Source organism: Dioscorea cayenensis, chromosome 3 (genome assembly GCF_009730915.1).
Source record: "Dioscorea cayenensis subsp. rotundata cultivar TDr96_F1 chromosome 3, TDr96_F1_v2_PseudoChromosome.rev07_lg8_w22 25.fasta, whole genome shotgun sequence".
Lineage (NCBI taxonomy): Eukaryota > Viridiplantae > Streptophyta > Magnoliopsida > Dioscoreales > Dioscoreaceae > Dioscorea > Dioscorea cayenensis.
This window is the reverse complement of record NC_052473.1, coordinates 14,100,939-14,124,936: the sequence shown is the minus strand read 5'-3', so window position 1 is coordinate 14,124,936 and position 23,998 is coordinate 14,100,939. Positions and strand designations below refer to the sequence as shown.

The following is a 23,998-nucleotide window of genomic DNA, read 5'->3' as shown; positions in this document are numbered from 1 at the left end:
AAATATCACTTTGGGGAATTTTATAAACTTTATCACTAGCTCATCCAAACTTGGGCTCTTTTCTTGAAATCCAGGAGGTTGGCTGGGCTTTTGTTATCATTGACCACTCCAAGCAAAATTAGGATAGTTCCTCCATCCCGGGTTGTAGGTGGCACTATAAGGGTCCCCTTGTGGTCAATTCATTCCACTAACAGTCCACTTGTTCAACTTGACCTAAGGATGCACTAACAATAGGGCAATTGGTGGTAGGGTGTCCTCCATTATAAGTTTCACAAGCCATAACCATAGCCACAGTTGGAGTTATAATTCCATCAATCTTTCATTAATATATCATCGAATAGTTTCCTAGCCTCCTTCGGTGTCTTGTTCCCCAAGGATCCACCGGCAGTGGCACAAATAGTTTGCCTCATACTCGGTGTCAACCCTTGATAAAATGTTTAAACCTTCGTCTAACCTTGTAGACCATGTTGTGGACAACACCTCGATAGGTCCTTATATCTCTCTCAAGCTTCATAGAGTGTCTCACCATCTTATTGAGTAAAAGAAGCTATGTCATGTCAAAGCTTTGTTGTCCTCCTTGGTAAAAAATAATGAGTCAAGGATAGCTTGGCCAATTGATCCCAAGTAGTGACCGAAGCTCTAGGTAGTGTTTGTAGCCATTCCTTAGCCCTCGACTTCAATGAAAATGGGAAGACCCTCAAACGGATAGCATCGTTCGAAACCCTATTTAGCTTCAACATACCACAAACCTCTAGGAAAGTGCTTGATTGAGTTCCATCAAGTCCTTGGTTGCTTTTCTTCTTCGGCCATACTAATTAAATCTGTACTCGCAAAGTCTTGAGCTAGCTGTCTCACTCTCCTATGTAATGCTCTTTGAATTTTTGAATCTTGCTCAACAAGTCTTGATGTGTTCAAATGTGGTATGATCAATGATAATCCTCGACCAAAAATTGTAAAGCAAAGAAAAGGAAATTGCTGAAAATAAAAAGCAATAAAAAAAGAAAATAGCTAGTCTAACAAATAAGAGTGTTCCTAATATTTCTAGTCCCTGGCAATGGCGCCAAAAACTTGATTGATAAAATGAGTGTGCACGCAAGTGAATGTGTCAATCAAAGTAATGCATGCAAATAAGCAAGGTCAAATTTGCAAAGACCAGAAAATACTAGTACTATCTCTATCATAGCTAGCTAACTAAATAACAAAGATCAAAGAAGTTTCTAAATCAAGTAATAAAAGAAACAAAATCCCAAATTAGGGAAAATGAGAAACTAGAAATGATGAATAAAAATTGTACCCAGATTAACTTGGGAAAATAAAGATTAGGATGATTGCAATTTAATAAAGATAAATCCTAGGCTAATTGAATCGAAGGAAATCCAAGATACACTATGTTCTCTCTCAAGACTCCTTAGTGACTAATCCTATGCTAAGGATGAAGTGAATCTCTCCTACTCCTATCCTCACATGATTGCAATGAGCCCTAGGATTTCCATGTCAATAATCGGAGATAAACTAGCAAGATTCTAATCAGAAAGTACATGGCACCCTAACTATCTCTAGTGGGCATTAGTGATACTTATTCATTTATGTGTGATCTCCTCACAAGGATTAATTGATACATATGTGAAATCAAATTGGTATAGCCTATCTCAATATGCAAGACCAACAATAAACAACATAGATGAATCTGAAAGCAAAAGTTAATCTAAATTAAAAAGCAATAAGAAGATGAAATAATTCCTAAGCTACATCAATCCGACACCCAAGGAAGTTAGCCTTCCATGAGGCCCACGTTCATCACTACAAAATGTATTTCAATCTCTAAAACAATAGACATGTGAAGAAAACCCCCTCTTAATGATGTGATGTTGGAGTAGATGTGAGCTGCTATCATTACCAATGGACCTACACTCTAGCGACTCCTTCGAACTCTTCCTCAATGCCTTCTAAGCTATCTCCAACCCTAGCTGGTTGTCCTTAGCTTCTTTTCCCAAAATTTGGCCAATACTCAAATGCCCTAAAACCCTTGAAAACTTTTATTTATAATTACAAGGACCCAACCAGTATACGGGCAAGCACACGGGCATGTATTTTGCCCATGTAACTATCAAAAAATCCCAAAACCCAGCAATCTTTAATGTACAAGAGTGGATGTACAAGGCCGTTTACTTCTATTTACTATCGCTCTTGAGTTGCATGGCCATGTATCCCTCTTCTGCCCTTGCTCTCATCTAGAGCACACTCCGCGACTCATTAATTGTACACGGGCGTGTTCTTCATCTACATGGCCTGTTCTTCTCGGTAGGAGGGTGATCAGGGAGTATGTGGCTGATCACATGATGTCTGTGTGCTTGTCTGAGTAGTCCTCTGTTAAAGTTTACATGGCCAGACACACGGGTGTGTACCTTGCCCGTGTAGTTCTCTGTTTTATTGTTCTTGGCACCATTTTACTCCTGATTTACTTGCTTTAGCTCTTGTTGTGCTTCTTTTTTTTTTTATGTGATAAATAATACAACCACTAAGTACTAGTTATTCCATGAAAGCATGCTATAGAGGGTTGCCTAAGTGCTAATTAAGATCAATATAAAATCTACAAAAGAGCACTTATCAACTTGCCTCCACCTAAGCGCAGGAGATGTATGTGATCACTGAAGCGGTGAAGAAATACTGTCAGTATCTTCTTGGATGTGGATTCAAAGATCAGATGAATAACCAAAGTATATGTTCTCTCTTGCATAGTACCAGAGCAACAAAAATGGTTGGCAAAGTTATTGGGCTTCAATTTTGATATTGAATGCAACCGTGTGCACAAAACTGTCTTTCTGATGCTCTGTCTCGTCAGTTGTCCATGGTATTTCATTTTTTGCGAGCAACTTATCAACCCATCTCATATATTTGGGAAGTCTTGCACCATTTTTTTAAATCACACATGGCCACATATCAGCTATTAGAGTCTATTCGCAAGTGTCCTGCAAATTACCATGATTTCACCATCAAAGAAGAAGTATTACTATTCAAGGGATGGGTCTTTATTCCCTTACAGTCAGCATTACAACCCATCCTTATCTCTGAGTTTCATAATTCAACAATTGGCGGGCATGCCGAGGTACACAAGACAGTCACTTGGTTGCTAAAACATTTTATTAGCTATACCTTCGGAGATCCATTTGTGAGTACATCACTCATTGTACTACTTACCAATCAACTAAGCCATTCAGTAAGGCACCACAAGATCTTTTATAGCCACTTTCGATCCTGAGTAAAATCTGGAAATCCATTTCAATGGATTTTTTTTTCTCGTTTGCCTCCTTCATCAGGAAAAACTAGCATCATTGAGGTCGTGGATCCAATTTGGGCATGCAATTAAGAATTACATCTCATTATGAGTACAAAACCTTTAGTTTCCTTCACATTCAACAATTTGTTTCCAAACATAAGTATTTTCACTTAAGTTTGCTCAGTGGATCCCACATCCATTTGAAAGTATGTGGAGCATGCATGCCCATCCAAACAACATTAACGATGGAATTCTATGATTTATTGATACTTATCCTTTAAATTTGAAAGGCATGAACTCATGGAGTAAAATATTTGTTTGAATCTTCTAATCAATATTTGTTTCACGTTAAATGGAAGAAACACTTTTTTTTTATTCGAAGTCTTTCGGTATATGATTTCTCAATATAAAAAATATAAACTAAAATTACAGCATTAAAATCAATTTTTTTCATCAAGGTTTGTCCAACAGGATACAATCTCATTCACATTAAAAACGAAAAATAACAATTTGCTTTTATTCCAATACTAAATTTAGTATATTTTTTCTCAATATAATAAAGACAACTCAAATACAAGCACTTCTTTAATTTCCTTCACTCAAAAGAACAAGAAAAAAAAAAAGAACATGCCGAAGATGAAATGAGGCTTATTGATAACCTCGCTAAAGAATGTCGCTTTCTCCAAAATTATTGTTATCCATTCCAACTCAGCAAAATTCATCATACTCAAAATAAATAAATAAATTTAAATATAAATAGATAAATACATTATTATGATCAACCTCTTATTGATTTATAATATATTGTATTTAGTTATTATTAATATATAATCACATATATTATATAACATAATAATAATTTGTATTAATATATATATATATATATATATATATATTTTATATTTATATAGATTGATAGCAATAGTAAGCTATCCTCATATACATTAAAATAGTAAATATTTTATAATATATATAGTTCTGATTTGGATAAGGGCAAATGATTTAATGAATTTTGATAATTCAAATCCAAATTCGGTAAAAAAATATTCTAAATTAAAATATTTTCTCTAGAATTAAATAAATTCATTACCCAAAAAAAAAATAAATAAATAAATCAACGAAAACAAACAACATATAAATCACTATATGGTTTTCTAATATATATACAGTTCAAGTATTTAAATAGAACCATATGATCTCATTCATTCACATTGAAAGGAAAATAAAAACTCACAATCAACTTTTATCCTGTTATTAAATTCATGAGACTTCTTCTTCTTCGTATAACAAAAAAAAAAAAACATAATTGAGTATTTCTTTAATTTTTTCTTTAAGAAAAAAACAAAAATTAGAGCAGCTAGAGATGAGATGAAGGTTGTCAATTTCATCACTGGAAAATTTCTTCCCCAAATTCATATTTCATTCCAACTTTGCAAAGTCATCATATTTTTTCAACATAAATAGATAAATTAAAAACCCACCAAGTTATTGAATGACTCAAAGAGAATGGAGAACATACCATTGGTTCAGAGAGGTTATTGTGGCAGTTACCACAAAAAACTGAACTGAAATGGCCAACTATTGTCTAGTCCGGTGAAGTTATAGCTGTCCATGTACGACTGTAATGACGGACGCCGACTATAAAGAAACATAAATCATAAATTATTATAAATAATATATTTTTATGAATATTAAATCAAAATTAAACAAATTAATCATTAATAGTTCCATTTAATAATCATAAATATTATTAATTATTAATAATAATCCAATGCATTTTCCTACGTGAGAAGAGCCAGATCGAAGAAGTAGGGAACGAGATCCAATTTCTTCTCCTAAGCGGGAGGAGGAAGATCAGACTAGGAGGGAATGCAGATCTAGTGGAGTGCATGCTAACTCACCATTGGATGAGAAGCCAATGTAGCTAGAGCCGTCAAAGAAGTTTGATGCGAGTCGAAGGTGGTGCTGCAGCTCACCACCTCCATTGCAACCAAGGCAACCCAACCACCCACCCTCACCATGTTGTGCACCCGTGCACACAATGCCTTCATCATCATCTCCGAGCCAAGCTCCTCCCCTCCCAGACAATAGAAAGAAAACCCTAAAAGGGTGGAATAAATCTAGCGCCGATCGAATCCACAGCCACAGTAGTGTCGGATGCGTGACTCACCCACGGCACTCCCTTCTGGAGTGCTCCTTGCCCCTTGGATTAAGTTGGAACACATCCTTGCAGTTCTACACACTCAGCACCACCCAAGATTCTAACAGATCTAAGTTGGATCAGACCACTGACATCTGATCAACAGTTTAAAATTTACACAAAAAACAATAGGAGGAAAACAAATTAGGGAAAAATATTTATTCCGATTGGATAACAGGGAGAGCCCCAGAGGATGGTTGCTGATGATCCAACGATAATCATTGCCTTTGTGGTGGTGTGTAGCCACTTGGATGGACGAGCGAAAGCAGTCTGAATGAGGTTTAGAATTATGGTGTGATATGTTAACTAATTAAGATGTGCCACCAGCGACAATCATTGCCCCGGAAGAGGTTTAAAATTTCATTAAGGGATCGAATCATGATGTGGCATGCTGTAGCGGACCAAGACGAAGAAGTCAAGACAAAGAGTGAAGACGGGGATGCTAAGATGGCAGGCGATGGGCAAAAGGCGGGAAGACCAAAGCGTGACAGGATACCGACAAGTATGACTCACCTCAGAGAATATGTTATGTAATAAGCATAAGAGTTTGTGCTATTAATGGGAAGTGATGTCAAGTTATGCATGGATTGTAACCTTTAACCAATGGTTAAGGAACCACGTGGCCATATCTTAGCGGTCATGATTTTGATATAAATGCAATCTATGGATATGGAGAGGATATAGATAACTCTTTGATCCTTTTCTCATCTCTGTTCTTATCTTCTCTTCTCTCCCTTCTTTATCCTTATCCCTTTTACCTCCCTTCATTATCTTCTAAGAACTTTATTTAGTGTCCGAGAATCGCCACATTGGTGCTTTCATGGGAGGAGCATCTTCAACATCTTCAAACAGTCTTTTCAATGTTCCGGCAACACCAACTCTTCGCCAAGCTCAGTAAGTGCACCTTTGAATGCTCGCGCATTGCATATCTCGGTCATACCATTTCTGGCGAGGGAGTAACTATAGATTCGGAGAAAGTCCAAGCTATCCAGCAGTGGCCCTTACCCACATCAGTCCGCAGTCTTCGGGGATTTCTCGGCCTCACGGGCTATTACAGACGCTTTGTGCAGGGTTATGCAACCATGGCTGCACCGTTGACTGACCTATTGAGAAAAAATGCTTTTGTCTGGTCAAAGGAAGCAGCAAACGCCTTTCAATCATTAAAGATTGCTCTCACGACAACTCCTGTTCTTTGACTTCCCAACTTTGACCGACCATTCGAACTCCAAACTGATGCTTCGGCATTGGGCGTCAGCGCGGTCTTGTTGCAAGATAGCCATATGCTAGCTTACTTTAGCAAAATACTCTCTCCACGTCTCCGGGCATCCTCTACATATGCGCGCGAGATGTATGCGATCACTGAAGCCGTTCGAAGATGGCGCCAATATCTCCTTGGAAGGCGATTTGTCATTCATACTGACCACCAGAGCCTACGGTCTCTCTTGCACCAAACCATACAAACACCTGATCAGTATAAATGGCTTGTTAAGTTACTGGGCTTTGATTTTGATATATTATACAAACCAGGCTGCACCAATAAACCAGTAGACGCCCTTTCTCGTCTTCCAGACGACAATCCAACTTCTTTTTTATCCCTCGCTGTCACTCGACCATTCCCAGCCCTATGGCATGCCCTACAACAAGCCTACAAAGATGATTCGAGTATCGCCTCATTACGGGAATCCATTCAACATGATCCTGAAGCACACCCAGACTACATCCTCAGAAAGGATTTCATTCTTTATCGAAACCGACTCCTCATTCCATCCAATGCGGCCCTTCAACAGTTGCTTATCGCGGAGTTTCACAATACTCCCGTAGGTGGGCAAGCCAGCATCCGACGTACCTATCATCGCCTCACTAGCACATTCTACTGTGCCTAACCAAAAAAAGCATGTACGTGACTTCGTCAACTCCCTCGCCATACATGCCAAATGGTCAAACCCTTTAACCATGCATCCCAAGGGTTAATTCAACCTCTCCCAATACCTAGCCAGATCTGGGCATCTGCATCACTTGATTTTATCACCCATCTCCCAACGTCCGCCGGCAAGACAGTTATCCTCGTCATCGTCGACCGTCTATCAAAGCAAGCGCACTTTGCTGCCTTACCTTCTCAATTCACACCTTCCCTAGTTGCCGAAGTCTTCATTCACGATATTGTTTGCCTTCATGGTGTCCCTACTTCTCTAATCTCTGACCGAGATCCACTATTCCTCAACCTCTTCTGGAAAGAACTCTTTCACTTGCAAGGGACAAAGCTATCCATGAGCAGCGCCTATCACCCCCAATCCGACGGCCAGACAAAGATTTTAAACAGATACTTGGAAGACTATCTTCGCTGCTTCGTCGGCGATCATCCACGGCACTGGGTTCGGCTCCTACCATGGGCGGAGTGGCATTACAATACGGCTTGTCACTCATCCATCCAAATGTCCCCATTTGAAGCTGTGTACGGCTGCAGCCCTCCTACTCTTCTAGAGTATACTCCGGATACCTCCACAGTTACATCCATAAACACTCTCCTGAGTGAACGAACCCATGTCCTCACCACCTTGAAAGAAAATCTCCTTCGTTCTCAAAACCGCATGAAAAACCAAGCCAATGCCAAGCGGGTCGACATCTCCTTTCAAATAGGGAACTGGGTCTTCTTAAAACTCCAACCTTATCGACAGACATCTCTCACTTAACGAGCCACCCATAAACTCTCTAAAAGGTTCTTTGGCCTATTCAAAATACTTGAGAAAATTGGAGTTGTGGCTTACCGGTTAGAACTACCCCCCTCTGCTCAATTACATGACGTATTTCACGTCTCCAAATTAAAACGCTGTTACGGAGACCCAACGGTGCAACAGCTCCCATTTCCAGCTTCATTCCAAGATCAAAAGCCTATCTTCACACCTGTCGCGGTGTTACGATCATGTCTCGTAAAAGCCAAGGGCAAACCGGTCCGCCAATACTTGGTCCAATGGGAAATCCAGTCCGCCGCCGACGCTACGTGGACCTCGGAGGAGGAGCTCCATAAAAATTTCCCTCGCTTTCACCTTGAGGACAAGGTCTGTTCTGAAGAGGAGGCGAATGTGGCGGACCAAGACGAAGAAGTCAAGACAAAGAGTGAAGACGGGGATGCTAAGATGGCAGGCGATGGGCAAAAGGCGGGAAGACCAAAGCGCGACAGGATACCGACAAGTATGACTCGCCTTAGAGAATATGTTATGTAATAAGCATAAGAGTTTGTGCTATTAATGGGAAGTGATGTCAAGTTATGCATGGATTGTAACCTTTAACCAATGGTTAAGGAACCACATGGCCATATCTTAGCGGTCATGATTTTGATATAAATGCAATCTATGGATATGGAGATGATATAGCTAACTCTCTGATCCTTTTCTCATCTCTGTTCTTAACTTCTCTTCTCTCCCTTCTTTATCCTTATCCCTTTTACCTCCCTTCATTATCTTCTAAGAACTTTATTTGGTGTCCGAGAATCGCCACACATGCTAATCAATTAAGAGTTACCTTATGACAATACCACTGGCTATTTAGTAAAAAGGGCTTTGGTTTTATTTAATTAACAATACCACTAGCTACTTAGGGTTTGTTGTTCTATTTATAAATATCCTTGTAATTGTAAACCCTAAGTATAAGTGAAATAATTGATACTAGAGCTGTCGTGGAAGTAGATCCTTTTAACTGAACCACATAAAATCCCTCGTCTCTTTATGTGTGATTGATTTTTCTTTTTTCTTGTCATTGCTTAGATCGACTCCTTATTGTTTGATCCTCGATAACTGGTAACAAGAGGGAGCAATGGCCCAAGAAGGGAAAGTAAAGATTGACAAGTACGATGGTAGTGACTTTGGGTTTTAGATGACGCAAATCAAAGATTACCAATATTAGAAGAAGTTGCACGAATCTTTGTTAGGGTAGAAGCTAGGTCAAATGAGTCAAAAAACTAGGAAATGTTAGATTGGCATGCTCTGCGCATGGTCTAATTGACACTAGCTAAGAACATTGCCTACAACATCATTAAGGAGATGACTACCTATAGTTTGATCAAGCCGTTGTCTAATATATGATGAGTGCATTTCATATCATATTTTACATACCTCTAATGCACTATTTTGCTCGTCTTTTAGCACTTTTTTGTTTATGAATGATGGTATTCTGGCGATGTTTGTCTTTGGTATAGGATTTTAGGTCTCGTAATACATAAGGAGTGTAATTAGGGACAAAATCAACCAAAAAAGACAATTTCTCTAAGTGTCCAATGCAAGCACGGGCAGAGCATGCGCCTACCATCTCCCTATGGTTTTCTCTTTCTAGAACTCCTCTAGTTTTCAGCAAGAACACGGGTGAAGCACAGTGGTGCTTGCTCCCCTTGATTATCTCTAGATGGGAGTTGCTTGTATTTTTAGGTGAAGCACGGCCTGCATGCTCCTTTCATGGGCGTGCTCAAGCTCAGCATGGGGGGAGCATGACTGTACTCTCCCCGTGATTATCTCTAGATGACACTTAGCCCTTTTCACTCAAAATTTCTAATAGGAGCACGGTCTGAGAACGATTGTGATTAGACTGTGTCGAGCCCGAAAGTTCCTTTTTAACTCCCAGATCTAGGGTTTCTTGCTATCTTTTGTTCGGGAGTCTTCTTCTCTAGCAGGGGAGCTCTCAAGAGAATGATGATCAGCCATCATCACACGAGCTAAGGAGATCAAGGGTGAGTTAAAGATGTCGGAGAAGTGGAGTTACCCATTCCATGGAGTTCTTGAAGTACATTTGAAGAGATCTTTTGAAAGCGGGAAGTCTAGATGTCTCTCTTCCTTATATTTATCTTCTTCTCTCATTTGTATGAATTCATGAGGGGCTAACCATTCCATGGTGCCCCAGGATTGTGAACTATGTTATCCCTTATACTTTTACTACTTGAGTTCTAATGCCTATGGAGTTCGATTGCTTTATTGTGTTAATTCATGTGTTGCATAACTTGGCGTGCTTGATTTGCATAGATGCTTGTATAAAACTTGGCCTGTGTGGATTACCGTAGTTGTGATTACCTATTGTAGGTGCCAAACTTGGCGTGTATGAAGGTCGTAGTTACACTTGCAGAACTTTGCGTATGTGATAGCCGTAGATGCAACAAAGCTTATGAGCACCCACAAGGATCTTAGAATGTAACTTGGTAGGCATTAGACTCAAGTCAGTATCTTGAGCACATATGAATCATCCAGGGACATTGTTCTCTTGTTATCAAAACTCAACCCTAATCTACTTGGTCCGTTCACCCCTTCGTTCCTGAGTCTTGTGTAGTAATTAACTCCTTTATCACCCTTTCAGTTTGACTGGACATTAGATGATCAACTAGTAATAGAAGTCCAGTCCTTGTGGTTCGACAACCCTATCCTCTTGTGGGGTACCACTTTATTACTGGTAATGATCCGTGCACTTATGTAGAGTTCATCAAGTTTTTGGTGCCGTTGCCGTGGACTGGCAACTTTTAGGAAAATTAGGATTCTGGAGATCTAGTTTGTTTATTTTTTTTCATATTTGTGAATATCTCTTTTTGTTTATATGATCATTTTTCTTATCTGTATTTTCTTATTTTCCCTTAAAATCTTGAGCTGATTTTGTTTCATCTTATTCTATGAGGAAACAATTGTATGACCCGTGGGAGCACTTTATCTCCATTGGTGAGCCCCGATCTTGAAGTCGAGAGAAGTTTTCAAAGAAGATTGAGGCAAGTTAACCTAAATGATGCTGGGTCTGTGGAAGTGAGTATTGAGGTTAATCAAGAGGAAAAAATGGCCATGAATCAACAACAAAGCATTTCTGATTTTGCCCGAAAAAACTTGGAAGGAGTGTGATCTAGCATTGTTCGTCCTCCTGTTACAGTGAATATTTTTGAGTTGAACCCCAACTTCATACAGATGGTGCAGCAGATGTGCCAGTTGGATGGGTTTCAGGATGAAAACCCATATGAACACTTAAAGAATTTCTTGGAAATCTGCGACACTTTCAAGGCGAACAATGTGTCTGAGGATACTGTTTATCTTAGACTCTTTTTGTTCTCGGTGTGAGGAAGAGCCAAGTAATGGCTAAATTCCTTGCCGTAAGAGTTTATCACAACATGGAAGAAGATGGCCAAGACTTTTCTTAAAAGATACTTTCCTCCTGCGAATTTCACCAAGTTGAGGAGTGATATCTCCTCCTTCCTACAGTTGGAGTCTGAATACTTGTATGACAGTTTTGAGAGATACAAGAAGATGTTGAGGAAATGCCCGTAACATGGAATAGTGGAATGGATGCAAATCCAAATCTTCTACAATAGGCTGAACTGTGCTACCAAGTAGATACTCAATGCAGCTTCTGGGGGATCTTCGTGTAGTAAGTGACACACCCCTTGCATGCGTGTACCGTAAATACACCGGTTGTCGAAGTAATAAAGTACCCCGGTGAGTGGGTAGTCATATCCATAGGGAATAGTTGTTAGGAACTAGTAATGCTATTTAGCTATCAAGTATACCGATTTGTGATTTGAGTGAACAATATCAATGCAATTAAAATAAAGAAAAGAGAAAAGAAACGCAATAGGAATAAGGAGAGGTAATCGATAGAAAGATGGGGTAGCCAGACATTTCTCACCCTAGGACCATTTTTTCAAGTGCAAGACTAATCATTATGCCTTCTAACTGATGTTTAATGAGTCGTAGAAATCCAAATATACATGGTCCCAAACCTAAGGTCAACCGTGACTAATCCTACACTATACCCCGGTGAAAAGGCATGCTCTCAATGCCTCACACTATGTAAGGTTGCTTAAAGCTCTAGGAACTCCAAGTGATAAACCCTATTTCCTAATATAGATCTAACCCTTTGGTCTAGGCGAAAGACCCTTAGTCACGATTAAGCCCCAGCACTAAGTATTACTTCAACACTTCACTCTGTTGCTTGCGTAACTAAGCCCAAGTGGAGTTTATCTCTTAGCACTTCACTCTATCATGACCGCAAAAAACCCTTGGAACATGGAGGTAAGATAAACCACATCGGAAGGGAAAGGTGATGTTTCGCTACCTTTTGACTCACCCTCTCGATCTTCTCCAACCTTGCTTTTTCTAACCTTAATGAAGTGTCACTCATTCACAAGGATTACCAAGATAGATTCTCAACCCTAGTGTCACTCTAAGGGAAAATCAATTCAACAAGCATTCAAGGTTGAAACTCAAATTAAACATCAATTAAAGAAACATAATAAGAGCCAATGAAGCAAAATCATTCTAAGGTTTACAAGTCTAAGCACCCACTAGGGGTTTAGCTCTCCATAGATAAATATACAAGAAAATATAAAATCAAGAGTAAATGCATGCAATCCATAGATAAAACCCCCTTCTAGTTCGTATCGATGGTCTTGTGGAGCCTCCTCGTCTTCTCCAAAAGTTCCCTTGTCAAGCCTAAGGCACACCTCGCCGAATCGCCATCGATGAAAGCTCCCCAATAGCTCTCTTCCAAAGGAACTCAATGTGAAAATGCCGTAGGACAGCTCCAAAAACCTAGCAAAAGCCTCTCCAAACCCTAGCGGCGAGCGCCTCCCAAGATGGGCAAAAGATGAGAAAAAGATTCTTCAATACTCTCAAAACGCAGTATTTATAGGGGCTGGAATCGGGCATCCACACGGCCATGTGGATTTCCAGAAATTGGTTTTCTGCGAGCTGTGAACAATAACTGCTATAGTGATTTGCTAAAGTAAACTGCTAAAGTACTTCGCCAAAACGCTCCCGATTCCACTCTTTTCATCGAGGCCACATGAATGGGCACACATCTATATGGTAGATCGTGTCGTGTCTTCAATGAAACAACATTGACGAAGCTCTTGCTAGTATTGCACAAGTCGGAACAAATGAGTGTGGCTGCCTTTGTGCCCCTCCACTTTTGTATATTCTCTTGAGCACAATGGAGGTTGGCACACACCCACATGCCTTTGAGTACAACTTGTGTCTTCACTTTTGTTCAATCCAAGAACTTCATCAATAATCACATCCACAATCTACTTTTGCTTTTTTTCTTCCAAAATTATCTTCACAACCCTAAATACACAAAAGAACACAAATACATATGCATAAGCGATAAAATATGATAAAAATGATGCTCAATGTAAGAAAAGAATACTTCATATTACTTATATACAAGCACATATTAGTAAGCAACCGAGTGCCGCATATCAGTAGAGTTCTGAAAGGAACAAGCCTGTGAAGGCAGCTGGGATTTACCAAGTGGATGGCATTATTACTTTAGCAGTACAGGTTAAGGCTATTACAAAGAGGTTGGATAACATGCAGTCAATCTCTCAAGCTTTGGGACCTCCTTGTGATGGTTGGGGATATCATTGTGATCCTAGTAGTTCTTTCACTTCGGATATAGGTACAGGGCAAGCTGAATAAGTTGACTTTGTTGGGAAAAGTAGAAGCTATCAAAACAACCCATACAATGGCACATACAATGCTGGTTTGAGGAATCACCCAAACTTTTCTTGGAATCAACCTGGACAGGGGCAAGTGGTACAATAGCCTAGGCCTCAACAACAAAATGTTCAACCAACTCCTTTTCCACAGAGACCTTGTAATAAACTCACAGCTTTGTTGACCCGATACATGAAAGATAATGAAATTTGTCTTTTAGGGTATGAAGAAATGATGAGAAACACTAATGCCATAGTGAAGAATTTGGAGCATCATATGGCCCAAATGTTAAAGATAATTGAGGAAAGACTCTCAGTTTCTCTCCCTACTAACATGGAAGTCAATCCCAAAGAATCTCTCAAGGCCATTACCCTAAGAAGTGGCAATCAACTTTCAAGCCCCATTGTGGAGAGGTATGAGGTTGAACCTATTGAACCTCAGTCAGAAGCTAGGCAGTCAGGGGTTGTTGATATGGAGACTACAGTTGATATTAGGAATAAAGAAAAGGAAAATTTGGGAACTGAATCACCCAAATACCAACCCAAACTTCCTTACCCTATGAAAGAAAGTAAAGACCAACAAGAAGAGCAGTACAAGAAGTCCCTTGATGTGTTCAAGACCTTACATATAAATGTTCCATTTGTTGAGGCTCTTGCTCAAATGCCAAGGTATGCAAAGTTTCTGAAGAAACTGTTCACAAACAAGAGAAAGCTTGAGGAAGTATCTTTTGTGACACTTAGTGAAGAATGCTTAGTCCTAATCACCAACAAGCTCCCCAAGAAAGAAAAAGACCTTCGGGGATTTATTATTCATTACACTATTGGAGGCTTGTGGATGAGAAAGCTTTGGCCGATCTTTGGGCAAGTATCAACTTGATACCCTACAGAATCTTCCAAAAACTAGGGCTAGGGGAACCAAAGTCCACGACAATGACTTTACAGCTGGAAGACAAGTCCATCCATCAACCAAGAGGAATAATTAAAGATGTTTTGGTGAAGGTGGACAAGTTCATATTTCTGATGGACTTTGTGATCCTTGATAGAGATGAGAAGGTTGATGTGCCCCTCATTTTAGGAAGACCATTCTTGGCAACTTTAAAGGCTCTTATTAATGTGAAAGATAGTCGAATGGCACTAAGAGTAGGAGAGGAAGAAGTTCTTTTCAAGCTCCGAGATTCAATGAGACACATTATGGACTTTGATGATACTTCCTATTGTGTTGATATGGTTGATGAGTTTGTCTCTGAGTATGTGTAGGGCATTCATGAAGGATGAACTATCGAAGCCATTAAGAGATGACACCCCTGAGGCTGAACCGGAGGAGTTAGTGGAGGAATAATGCTTTCAAGATATGGTGGTCGCCGGACCCCCTGTGCCTCGTGAACTGAGCAAGAAAAAGTCTTCCCGTGCCAAGAGGTGGTGGAAACAAGTAATTCTGAGGAAAAGAAAATGACCTGTTCCACCACTGACCTCAACACAATCCACATTTCAGAATTTTGGTGAGATCAGTTTGACTAATACTTTGCCACCATATTCTTGAAACTGCATTTTAGGTGGCTATGAGAGGTCTCGATTTCATGAACTTCCTTGATACATATAGGCATGTCAAGCTAGTGATGTTAAATAAGCGCTCCTTGGGACGCAACCCAAGTTTTTATTCTAGTTTTAGTTAGTTAATATTGTCACTTCATCAAGTTTTGAAATGATTGGTAGCAGCGCAATTCTTTTTCAGGTGCTCTATTGCTGTAATGGTTTTTCTTTGGCCTATTCCTTGGTGGCTTTTTCTTGAGTTTGTTCTTTTATTGAGTAAAGTATGGGTTTTCTAGGTCCTGAGTTGTTCTAGGCTGAGCACGAGAAAAGCACGCCCATGCTCAAGCCTTGATTTTCTCTGTTTCTATCCTTTGAAGCATTACAGGTCGAGTACGGGTGAAGCACAAGCATGCTTACCATTGAACATAGTTTCTGAGCTTCTTGCATGACCATGCTTCATTTCTAAATATCCTGGGGTGTTGTCCCAAGATAATCACAGGGAGGAAGCATGAACTGAGCACGACCATGCATCCTCTAGCTCAGTTACCCTAACTTGGCACGTGAGCACGCCTGTGCTTTGTGGAGTGCTCGAGTGTGACCGATCAATTTCCCCTTTTCTCCTTAAAAACCTAGTCACCATTGGTCGACCTTCATCACCGTTTCTCTCTTACTTCACTATCTTCCCCTCTTTCACCCATTTTCTTGAGAGTTTTGCTGGTGCTCGCCGTTCGTTCATTGATTTGCTCCTCATTTACTTGTCCATTTTCCTCAACTCTGATAGGCCCCCTAGCTTTGTTTGAAGAACTCATTTTGATGATTTAATGTTCCTTATACTTGCAAAGGCTTAATGTACACCATATTTCTAAAATTAGATGAATCTTGTTGATGTTGATAGCTTTGTGAGCATGCTAGTTCTTAGGGTTTTTCATGGAAGAAGGTCACCCCCGAATCATGGTCGTGCTCTTCTTGAAGCATGATCATGCTCTTGTTTCGTTTAGAGCCCAACAGGGGAGGAAGCACGCTCTTTCATTCTTGACAAGCATGGTCTATACGCTCTTAGCATGACCATGCTCCACCTAAAATTTTCCATCTTTGAACTAAACTAAGCTATTTGTTTATCAGACCATGTCGAGAAAACACACATCATTCAGGCCATCATAATCGAAGAGGCCTCGACGTAAGGAGCCAACCTAGCCAACCAACTCGGTACCTGTTTTCCATTCACAAGTGTACTAAGAGATCGATTAGGATGTACTCCATGAGGTTGGACTGAAGGAGGAGGTTTAACAGATGCTCAGTGCTGGGGCTTGGTAACATCTCTTCATGATCACGGACAACACTTACAAGCAGTTAGCACTTGAGGTGTTGGCTACATTTGAGCTTTCTCGTAGCACTATAGCTTTCATCAAAAGGATACGATTTAGTTTCAGGTGTATGGCACACTATGTCGGATGAGTCTCACCGAGTTCTCCATTTAGCTGGGACTCTATGATGTGGAGTTCACTCGAACTGCTGCAGATGATTCGCTATTGATATCTTGGCCGATTGGAGAGCTCAGGAGAATGCATGGAGGAGACTCAGTACTGACCCTACCTATGGCCTACGTCGGTGTTAGGCTACCACCCTCGGCTCTCTGACTCTGAGGTACATTTATTTTATTCTTAGCCATACCTTGACAAGTCAAGGTGACAGTACAAGCGTCGTCAGCTGACAAGACTTCGATTTCCTGCAGTCTATACTGAATGGTTTTCAAATGCATTTAGGGTACAAAGTAGCCATCTCCATTGCCAATCAGGGGATAGACCCTCAGATCGAATCATTCTTTGTCGGTCCACACATCACTAGACTGATCTGGGGGATAGGCTTTCTCGAGGGGACCAACCGTATGTGAGTGCTAGGCGGAGTCACCTCCATGTCCTTTAAGACCCTGAGGTTGATGGGGATGCTGCAGCGAGTTCACACCGCACTTGGGATCAAGTACTGTCTATGACAACCAACTGATACTATTGTTGCAACTGCTACCCCTACCCTACCTCCTACTTCTGTTGTTGCTCAGCAGAGATCCCCATCATCACCATGTGCTTTCTCGAGCCACACTAACTAGGTTGTTTGTTCTGCTTCGGTATTCTGATGGCTTCAAAGGAGTGTCACCAAGATTATCGAGAACTTGGGGATTCGTCTGTCTCCTGAGACATCCTACCCTATCCGATCACCACACTGGGGGGAGTAGACATTGCCGATAGGGCTGAGGACTCTGCTTTATCTTCCTCTGACGATGCTGCTTCTTCTTCTTCTAAGAATGCTCAATTTTGATCGGCGCGTAGCTATCTTTATTGTTATTTTTTAGTATCTAGACTTGTATTTCTTTTCTTATTTTATTATACTTGTGTGAGTTTAGTTAGTAAGGTGAGCCCCCTACTAAACTGACATTTTGGTTTGTCTACTTTTATGCACTTTCTTTCTACATTTTCAATCCTTATTTTCTCTTATTGATGCTTGGCATGTGGAGCTTCACTTATGTGCCTCTTGTCTCATCTCAGGATTGTTTGTAGTTGAATGGCTATTGGAATGCACGTTGAGAGTGGCAACATCACTCTCCATGTTCATGAAATTCGTATGAACCCCCTCTTTATTTTGGTTCTCAATATTCCAATTTTATTGCATATAATTGTACATTGAGAACAATAGACTATTCAAGTGTGGGGGAATGTTCTTGTTTTACTTTTTATGGACAATTACATGACCTAGGACAATCTATGATTGTGTTGATAGAAACTCTTCAGTCTATGGGAGATTGTGGTTGTTAAGGTCCTTATTATGAGCCAAATTCTTTATTCACTCATGGTTTGAAAGCCTAGATCAGTTCACACCTCCCTAGTCATGGAGCAACTTGTTTTGCGGTTGAATTTTGTTTTTAGAAGACTTGTGTGTTTGTTAAAAAAATGGAAAGTTGGATTCTTTGTGGAATGCCCTACCAGTTACTTGTTTATACCCTAAAAGAGTGAAAGCCGCTCTCGAGTAGTCAAATTTTTGGCATTACAAGTGTAATTTGATGACCTACCGGGAGAAAGTGCTACCTTCAAGGTGTATGAAGCTATTACCCAATTAGTTTAGTAAGAACTAAAGTCACTGTTCATTTTGTTAACCTAATGGCACTTGGGGCACTCGACTTAGGGTTCGCACACATTCATAAGGTTTTTGAAATGAGAGTGAGGTTTTTATTTGTGTATTAGTGATCTTGCTCTTAACTACCTTTCATCCCTCTAGACTTTAGTGTATTCTATATTAATGAGATCAGAGGTCATGTACTCATCTTTTTCTTTATATTGAACTAATTGTGATTGCTTGAGGACAAGCAATAATTCAAGTGTGGGGGTATTTGATGAGTGCATTTCATATCATATGTTACAAACCTCCAATGCACTCTTTTGCTTGTTTTTTAGCACTTTTTTGTTTATGAATGATGCTATTCTGGGTATGTTTGTCTTTAGTACAGGCTTTTAGGGCTCATATCACATTAGAAGTGAAATTAGGGACAAAATCAACCAAAAAAGACAATTTCTCTAAGGACAGGCAGAGCACGGGCCTGCCATCTCCCCATGGTTTTCTCTGTCTGGGACTCCTCTGTTTTTTAGCAAGAGCATGGGCGAAGCAAGGAGGTGCTTGCTCCCCATTATTATCTTTGGATGGGAGTTTCTTTTGTTTTCAGGGGAAGCACGGTCTGCGTGTTCCTTTCATGGGCGTGCTCAAGCTCAGCACTGGGGGAGCACGACCGTGCTCTCCCCATGATTATCTCTGGATGACACTTAGTCCTTTTCACTCAGAAGTTCCAAGAGGAGCATGGTCTAAGAACGATTGTGTTGAGATCGTGTCGAGCCCGAAAGTTCCTTTTTAACTCCCAGATCTAGGGTTTCTTGCTATCTTTTGTTCGATAGTCTTCTTCTCTAGCATGGGAGCTCTCAAGAGAATGATGATCAGCCATCACCACACTAGCAAAAGAGATCAAGGCTGAGTTAGAGATGCCAGAGAAGTGGGGTTACCCATTCCATGGAGTTCTTAAAGTACATTTGAAGAGATCTTGTGAAAGGGGAAAGTCTAGATGTCTCTCTTCCTTATATTTATCTTCTTCTCTAATTTGTATGAATTCATGAGGGACTAACCATTCCACGGTGCCCTAGGATTGTGAACTATGTTATCTCTTATACTTTTACTACTTGAGATCTAATGCCTATGGATTTCTATTGCTTTCTTGTGTTAATTCATGTGTTGCATAACTTGGCGTGCTTGATTTGCATAGATACTTTTGTAAAACTTAGCGCGTGTGGATTACCGTAGTTGTGATTACCTATTGAAGGTGCAAAACTTTGCTTGTATGAAGCCCGTAGTTACACTTGCAGAACTTGGCGCATTTGATAGTTTAGTGTAGTAATTAACTCCTTTATCACCCTTTCAGTTTGACTAGACATTAGAGGATCAACTAGTACTAAAAGTCCCGTCCCTATGGTTCAACAACCCTACCCCCTTATGGAGTACCACTTTATTACTGGTAATGATCCGTGCACTTGCGGAGAGTTCATTAATATGTAAGAAAATCCATCTACTTCAAACAAGGTATTCTTGATTCACCAACTAGTTAACACGAAGATGAAGGAAGGTACTTGTGTTATGGATCATGTAAATGAATTTAATTCGATACTGTCGAGATTAGTCTTGGTAGATATTAAGTTAGATGATGAAGTACAAGCTTTGTTGTTGTTGTCTTCATTGCCTGAGAGTTGGTTAAGAACAGTTACAACTATTAGTAGTTCATCTGGGACTGCTAAGCTAACCTTTGATGGGATTCATGATTTGATCCTTGGAGAGGATATTTGGAGAAGAAATTCTTGAGAACTATCAATTTCCTTGCTGAGTTTAGAAATTAGAGGCAAAAAAAATTGAAAAGGGGCCGAGTTGATGGCATGGCAGGTCAAAGTCGAAGAAGAGGAGGCCGTCCAAAACTTACAAGGATATAATATGCTAGAATTGCCAGAAGATTGGCCACTTTAGAAATCAGTGCACAACTCCTTCAGCTCCTAGAAAGAAAGAAGATAAACTATTAATACAGTACCTGAAGATGTAGATGATATGTTAGTTTGTTGTGTTGAGTGTCTGATTAAATCCTAGATCTTGGATTCTAATGCTTCATTCCATACTTCTCTTTGTAAGGATATCATGCTGAATTTCAGGAGTGGAAATTTCTGTAAAGTTTGTCTTGCTGATAATGAGAGTTTCGAGATTACAAGCATGAGAGACATCAATCTGAAAACTTTTTTAGGTACTATTTGGACACTAAAGGATATAAGATTTATTCATAGTCTTAAGAGGATGCTGATCTTTGTGAGACAATTAGATGATCAAGAATATTGTACCATCTTTAAAGATGGTAAGTGGAAAATAGTTAAAGGAAGTTTAGTTGTTGCTCTTAGTTAGATGAAGGAGACTTTGTATATGGTTGAACTACCATGAAATGAAACTAATGCAGTTATTAGTAGAGGTGATTGTTCAACTCTGTGGCACCAAAAACTCACCCACATGAGTGAGAAGGGTATGAAGATGCTGGTCTCCAAGGGGAAATTTCCAAAATTGAAGAATGTAGAAGTTGGTTTTTGTGAACCGTGTGTGCTCGGGAAGTAAAAAAAGGGTTACTTTTGCAAAATTAGGCAAGATACCCAAGGTTGAGAAGGTGGAGCTAGTTCATACACATTTGAATGGACCAACATCAGTTGCTTCATTTGGGGGATTGCACTTCTATGTCACCTTTATTGATGAATCTACTAGAAAGTTATGGGTTTATTTCTTGAAGCATAAATCGGGTGTTTTTGCTATCTTCAAGTAGTGGAAAGCCACTGTTGAGAATAAATCAGGCTTAAAAATTAAGTGTTTGAAGTTCGATAATGGTGGTGAATTCAGTAGCTCCGAATTTATTGATTATTACACTAAGAATTGGATTATAATGTTAAAAAACTACTCTCAAGACACCTCGGTAGAATAGTATTGATGAAAGGATGGATAGAATTTGAATGAGAGGGCAAAGAGTATGCGGCTTCATGCAAGATTACCGAAATATTTTGGGCAGATTTAGTAAATGCAGTAGCATACATCATTAATCGAGAACCCTCCATTCCTTTAGGGTTCAAGATTTCTGAGGAGTGATAAGGTAAATAAGTCACTCTTTCACACTTAAAGGTATTTGGATGTGTTTCTTATGTGCTTATGAAAGATTCTAACAGAGACAAGCTTGATCCAAAAACGTCAAGTAAAAAAGTCAAGCTTGTCTTCATTGGCTATGGCTCAGATGATATGGGGTATCATTTCTGGGATGAATCAAGCAAGGATAAGCATGCAAACGATTCTATGGCTGCATAGAAACATGATGAAAAAAGAAAATATCCTGTTGGAAGATATTATAGAAGATGATCTTGTAGAACATAGTAGGAAATCTAGGGAAAATAAATATAGATGATGCAGTTCCAGTTATTCTAAAGACATAATTGAGAAGATCTAGTAGAGTTTAACGACCTCCACAGAGGTACTCTCTTTTAACAAATTGCTTACTTTTGACTGAAGATGGTGAGCCACAATATTATGATGAGGCAATACAGATGGTTAATTTAGCACAGTGTGAGTTAGCCATGAAAGAGGACATGAGTTCTCATGAGAAGAATGAGACTTGGTCATTAACTGAGTTACCATTAGGGAAGAAGGTTTTGCAGAATAAGTATGTGTACAAAAATAATGAAGAGCATGATGGCATCAAAAGGTACAAGGCTAGTCATCAAGGGGTATCAACCAAAAAGAGACATTGACTACAATGAAATTTTCTCACCTGTGGTCAAGATTACTACAATCAAACCTTTGTTGAGTATTGCGGCTACAAAGGGCTTACATCTAGAACAACTAGATGTTAAGACGGCTTTCTTACATGGTGATCTTAAGGAAGACATCCACATGGCACAAATTGAAGGCTTTCAAGTAGCTGGGAAAGAAAAGTTGGATTTCAAGTTGAGAAAAAAGTTTATATGGTTTGAAGGAAGCACCAATATAATGGTGCTTGAAGTTCGACAGCTTCATGGGAAGGAGTGGGTACAATAGATATGCTTTAGATCATTATTGCTATTTGAAGAAATATGATTCATCCTATATCATGTTACTGTTGTATGTTGATAACATGTTAATTGCCAGGGCTAAAATGAACAAATTTAAAAGACAAATGTTTGAAGTGTTCGAGATGAACGATTTGGGTATTTCGAAGCAAATACTTGGTATGAACATTAGCAACGATAGATCTGAAGGTACTCTAAAGTTATCCCAAGAAAAGCATATTGGAAAAGTTTTGAAAAAGTTAAGTCTCCTAAATGCTAAAATTAGAAGTACGCCTTTGGGAAGTCACTTCAATTTCACAAAAAAACAGTCACCTCAAACGAATGAAGATAAGAAAAGTATGGCTTAAGTCCTATATGCATCTGTAGTTGGTAGCATTATGTATGTAATGATGTGTGCATACCAGACATTGCTCATGCAGTGAGAGTTGTTAGCAAATTTATGTCTAATCTAGGGGTAGAGCATTGGGAAGCAGTTAAGTGGTTAATACGCTACTTAAAAGGTACTTCCAAAGTTGCATTATGTTTCAAACGAAGAGATGTTATTTTGGAAGGATTTTCTAATGCAGATTTGGGTGCTTGTTTGGATACAAGGAAAAGCACTACAAGATATATTTTCACTGTTGGAAGCACATCAATTAGCTGGATGTCTTAGCTTCAGAAGAGTGTTGCTCTTTCAACCACAAAAGTAGAATATATGGCCATCTCAAAAGTTGGTAAGGAGATGATTCGGTTGAAGAAATTCTTGAGAAGTTGGGAAAGAAATAAACTGACAGTGTTCTTAATAGTGACAATTACGGTGCTATTAATCTTGGTAAGAATCATGTGTTTCGTGCTAGGACAAAACACATACAACTAGGATATTATTTTATTATAGAATTAATCAATGGTGACATCTTGTACTTGATGAAGATCCCTAGCTCAAATAATCATGAAAATATGTTGACCAGGGTGGTTACTATAGAGAGGTTGAAGCTTTGTAAAGCTTTAATTGGCCTTCAGAGTTGATTGATGAGAAGGTGTCACACTAGTTGAAGTTAATGTTGCAGATTTGGGTTTACATGGGTGTGAGTGCAGTTGATGTGATCAGCGTCCAAGTGGGAGATTGTTGAGTATGTGGAGTTTAATATATGCTCTAACGATACATGACAATGTTTCTTACGGGAGTCCAAGAGCACAAAGGTCTCGTTGGGGCCTTGCTGGGTTCTTTCAGGGTAGCGGCACTAAAAGGAAAATGTTATTTAAGGCCCAGACTGATATGAAAATTTTTTGACTCATTATACTCTTCTTTCTATAAATATCCTTCTAATTGTAAAACCTAACTATGAGTGAAAGAATTGATACTAGTGCGGCCGTGGACATAGGTCTTTTTGAACGAACCACATAAAATCCCTCATCTCTTA

General features: G+C 39.5%; 1 protein-coding gene and 1 non-coding gene across 2 annotated transcripts; both read left to right on the top strand.

The window, feature by feature from the left end:
* The first annotated feature begins 459 nt into the window (after positions 1 to 459).
* LOC120257683 lies at positions 460 to 566 on the top strand. The gene has a single exon (XR_005535774.1). It is a non-coding gene; the product is annotated as a small nucleolar RNA R71 (small nucleolar RNA).
* A 5,289-nt stretch (positions 567 to 5,855) lies between these two features.
* LOC120250522 (uncharacterized mitochondrial protein AtMg00860-like) lies at positions 5,856 to 6,673 on the top strand. The gene is made up of 2 exons (XM_039259345.1): positions 5,856 to 5,979; positions 6,330 to 6,673. Exons 1-2 carry the CDS (start codon positions 5,856 to 5,858, stop codon positions 6,671 to 6,673), a joined length of 468 nt encoding a protein of 155 aa, XP_039115279.1.
* Positions 6,674 to 23,998: the final 17,325 nt, after the last annotated feature.

Bases quoted from the DNA above. Each gene is read 5' to 3' on its own strand.
- LOC120250522 (XM_039259345.1), top strand. From the start codon at position 5,856: ATGATGTGGCATGCTGTAGCGGACCAAGACGAAGAAGTCAAGACAAAG. The intron at 5,980-6,329 runs GTATGACTCACC...ATCTTCAAACAG, and splicing joins GCGTGACAGGATACCGACAA to TCTTTTCAATGTTCCGGCAA.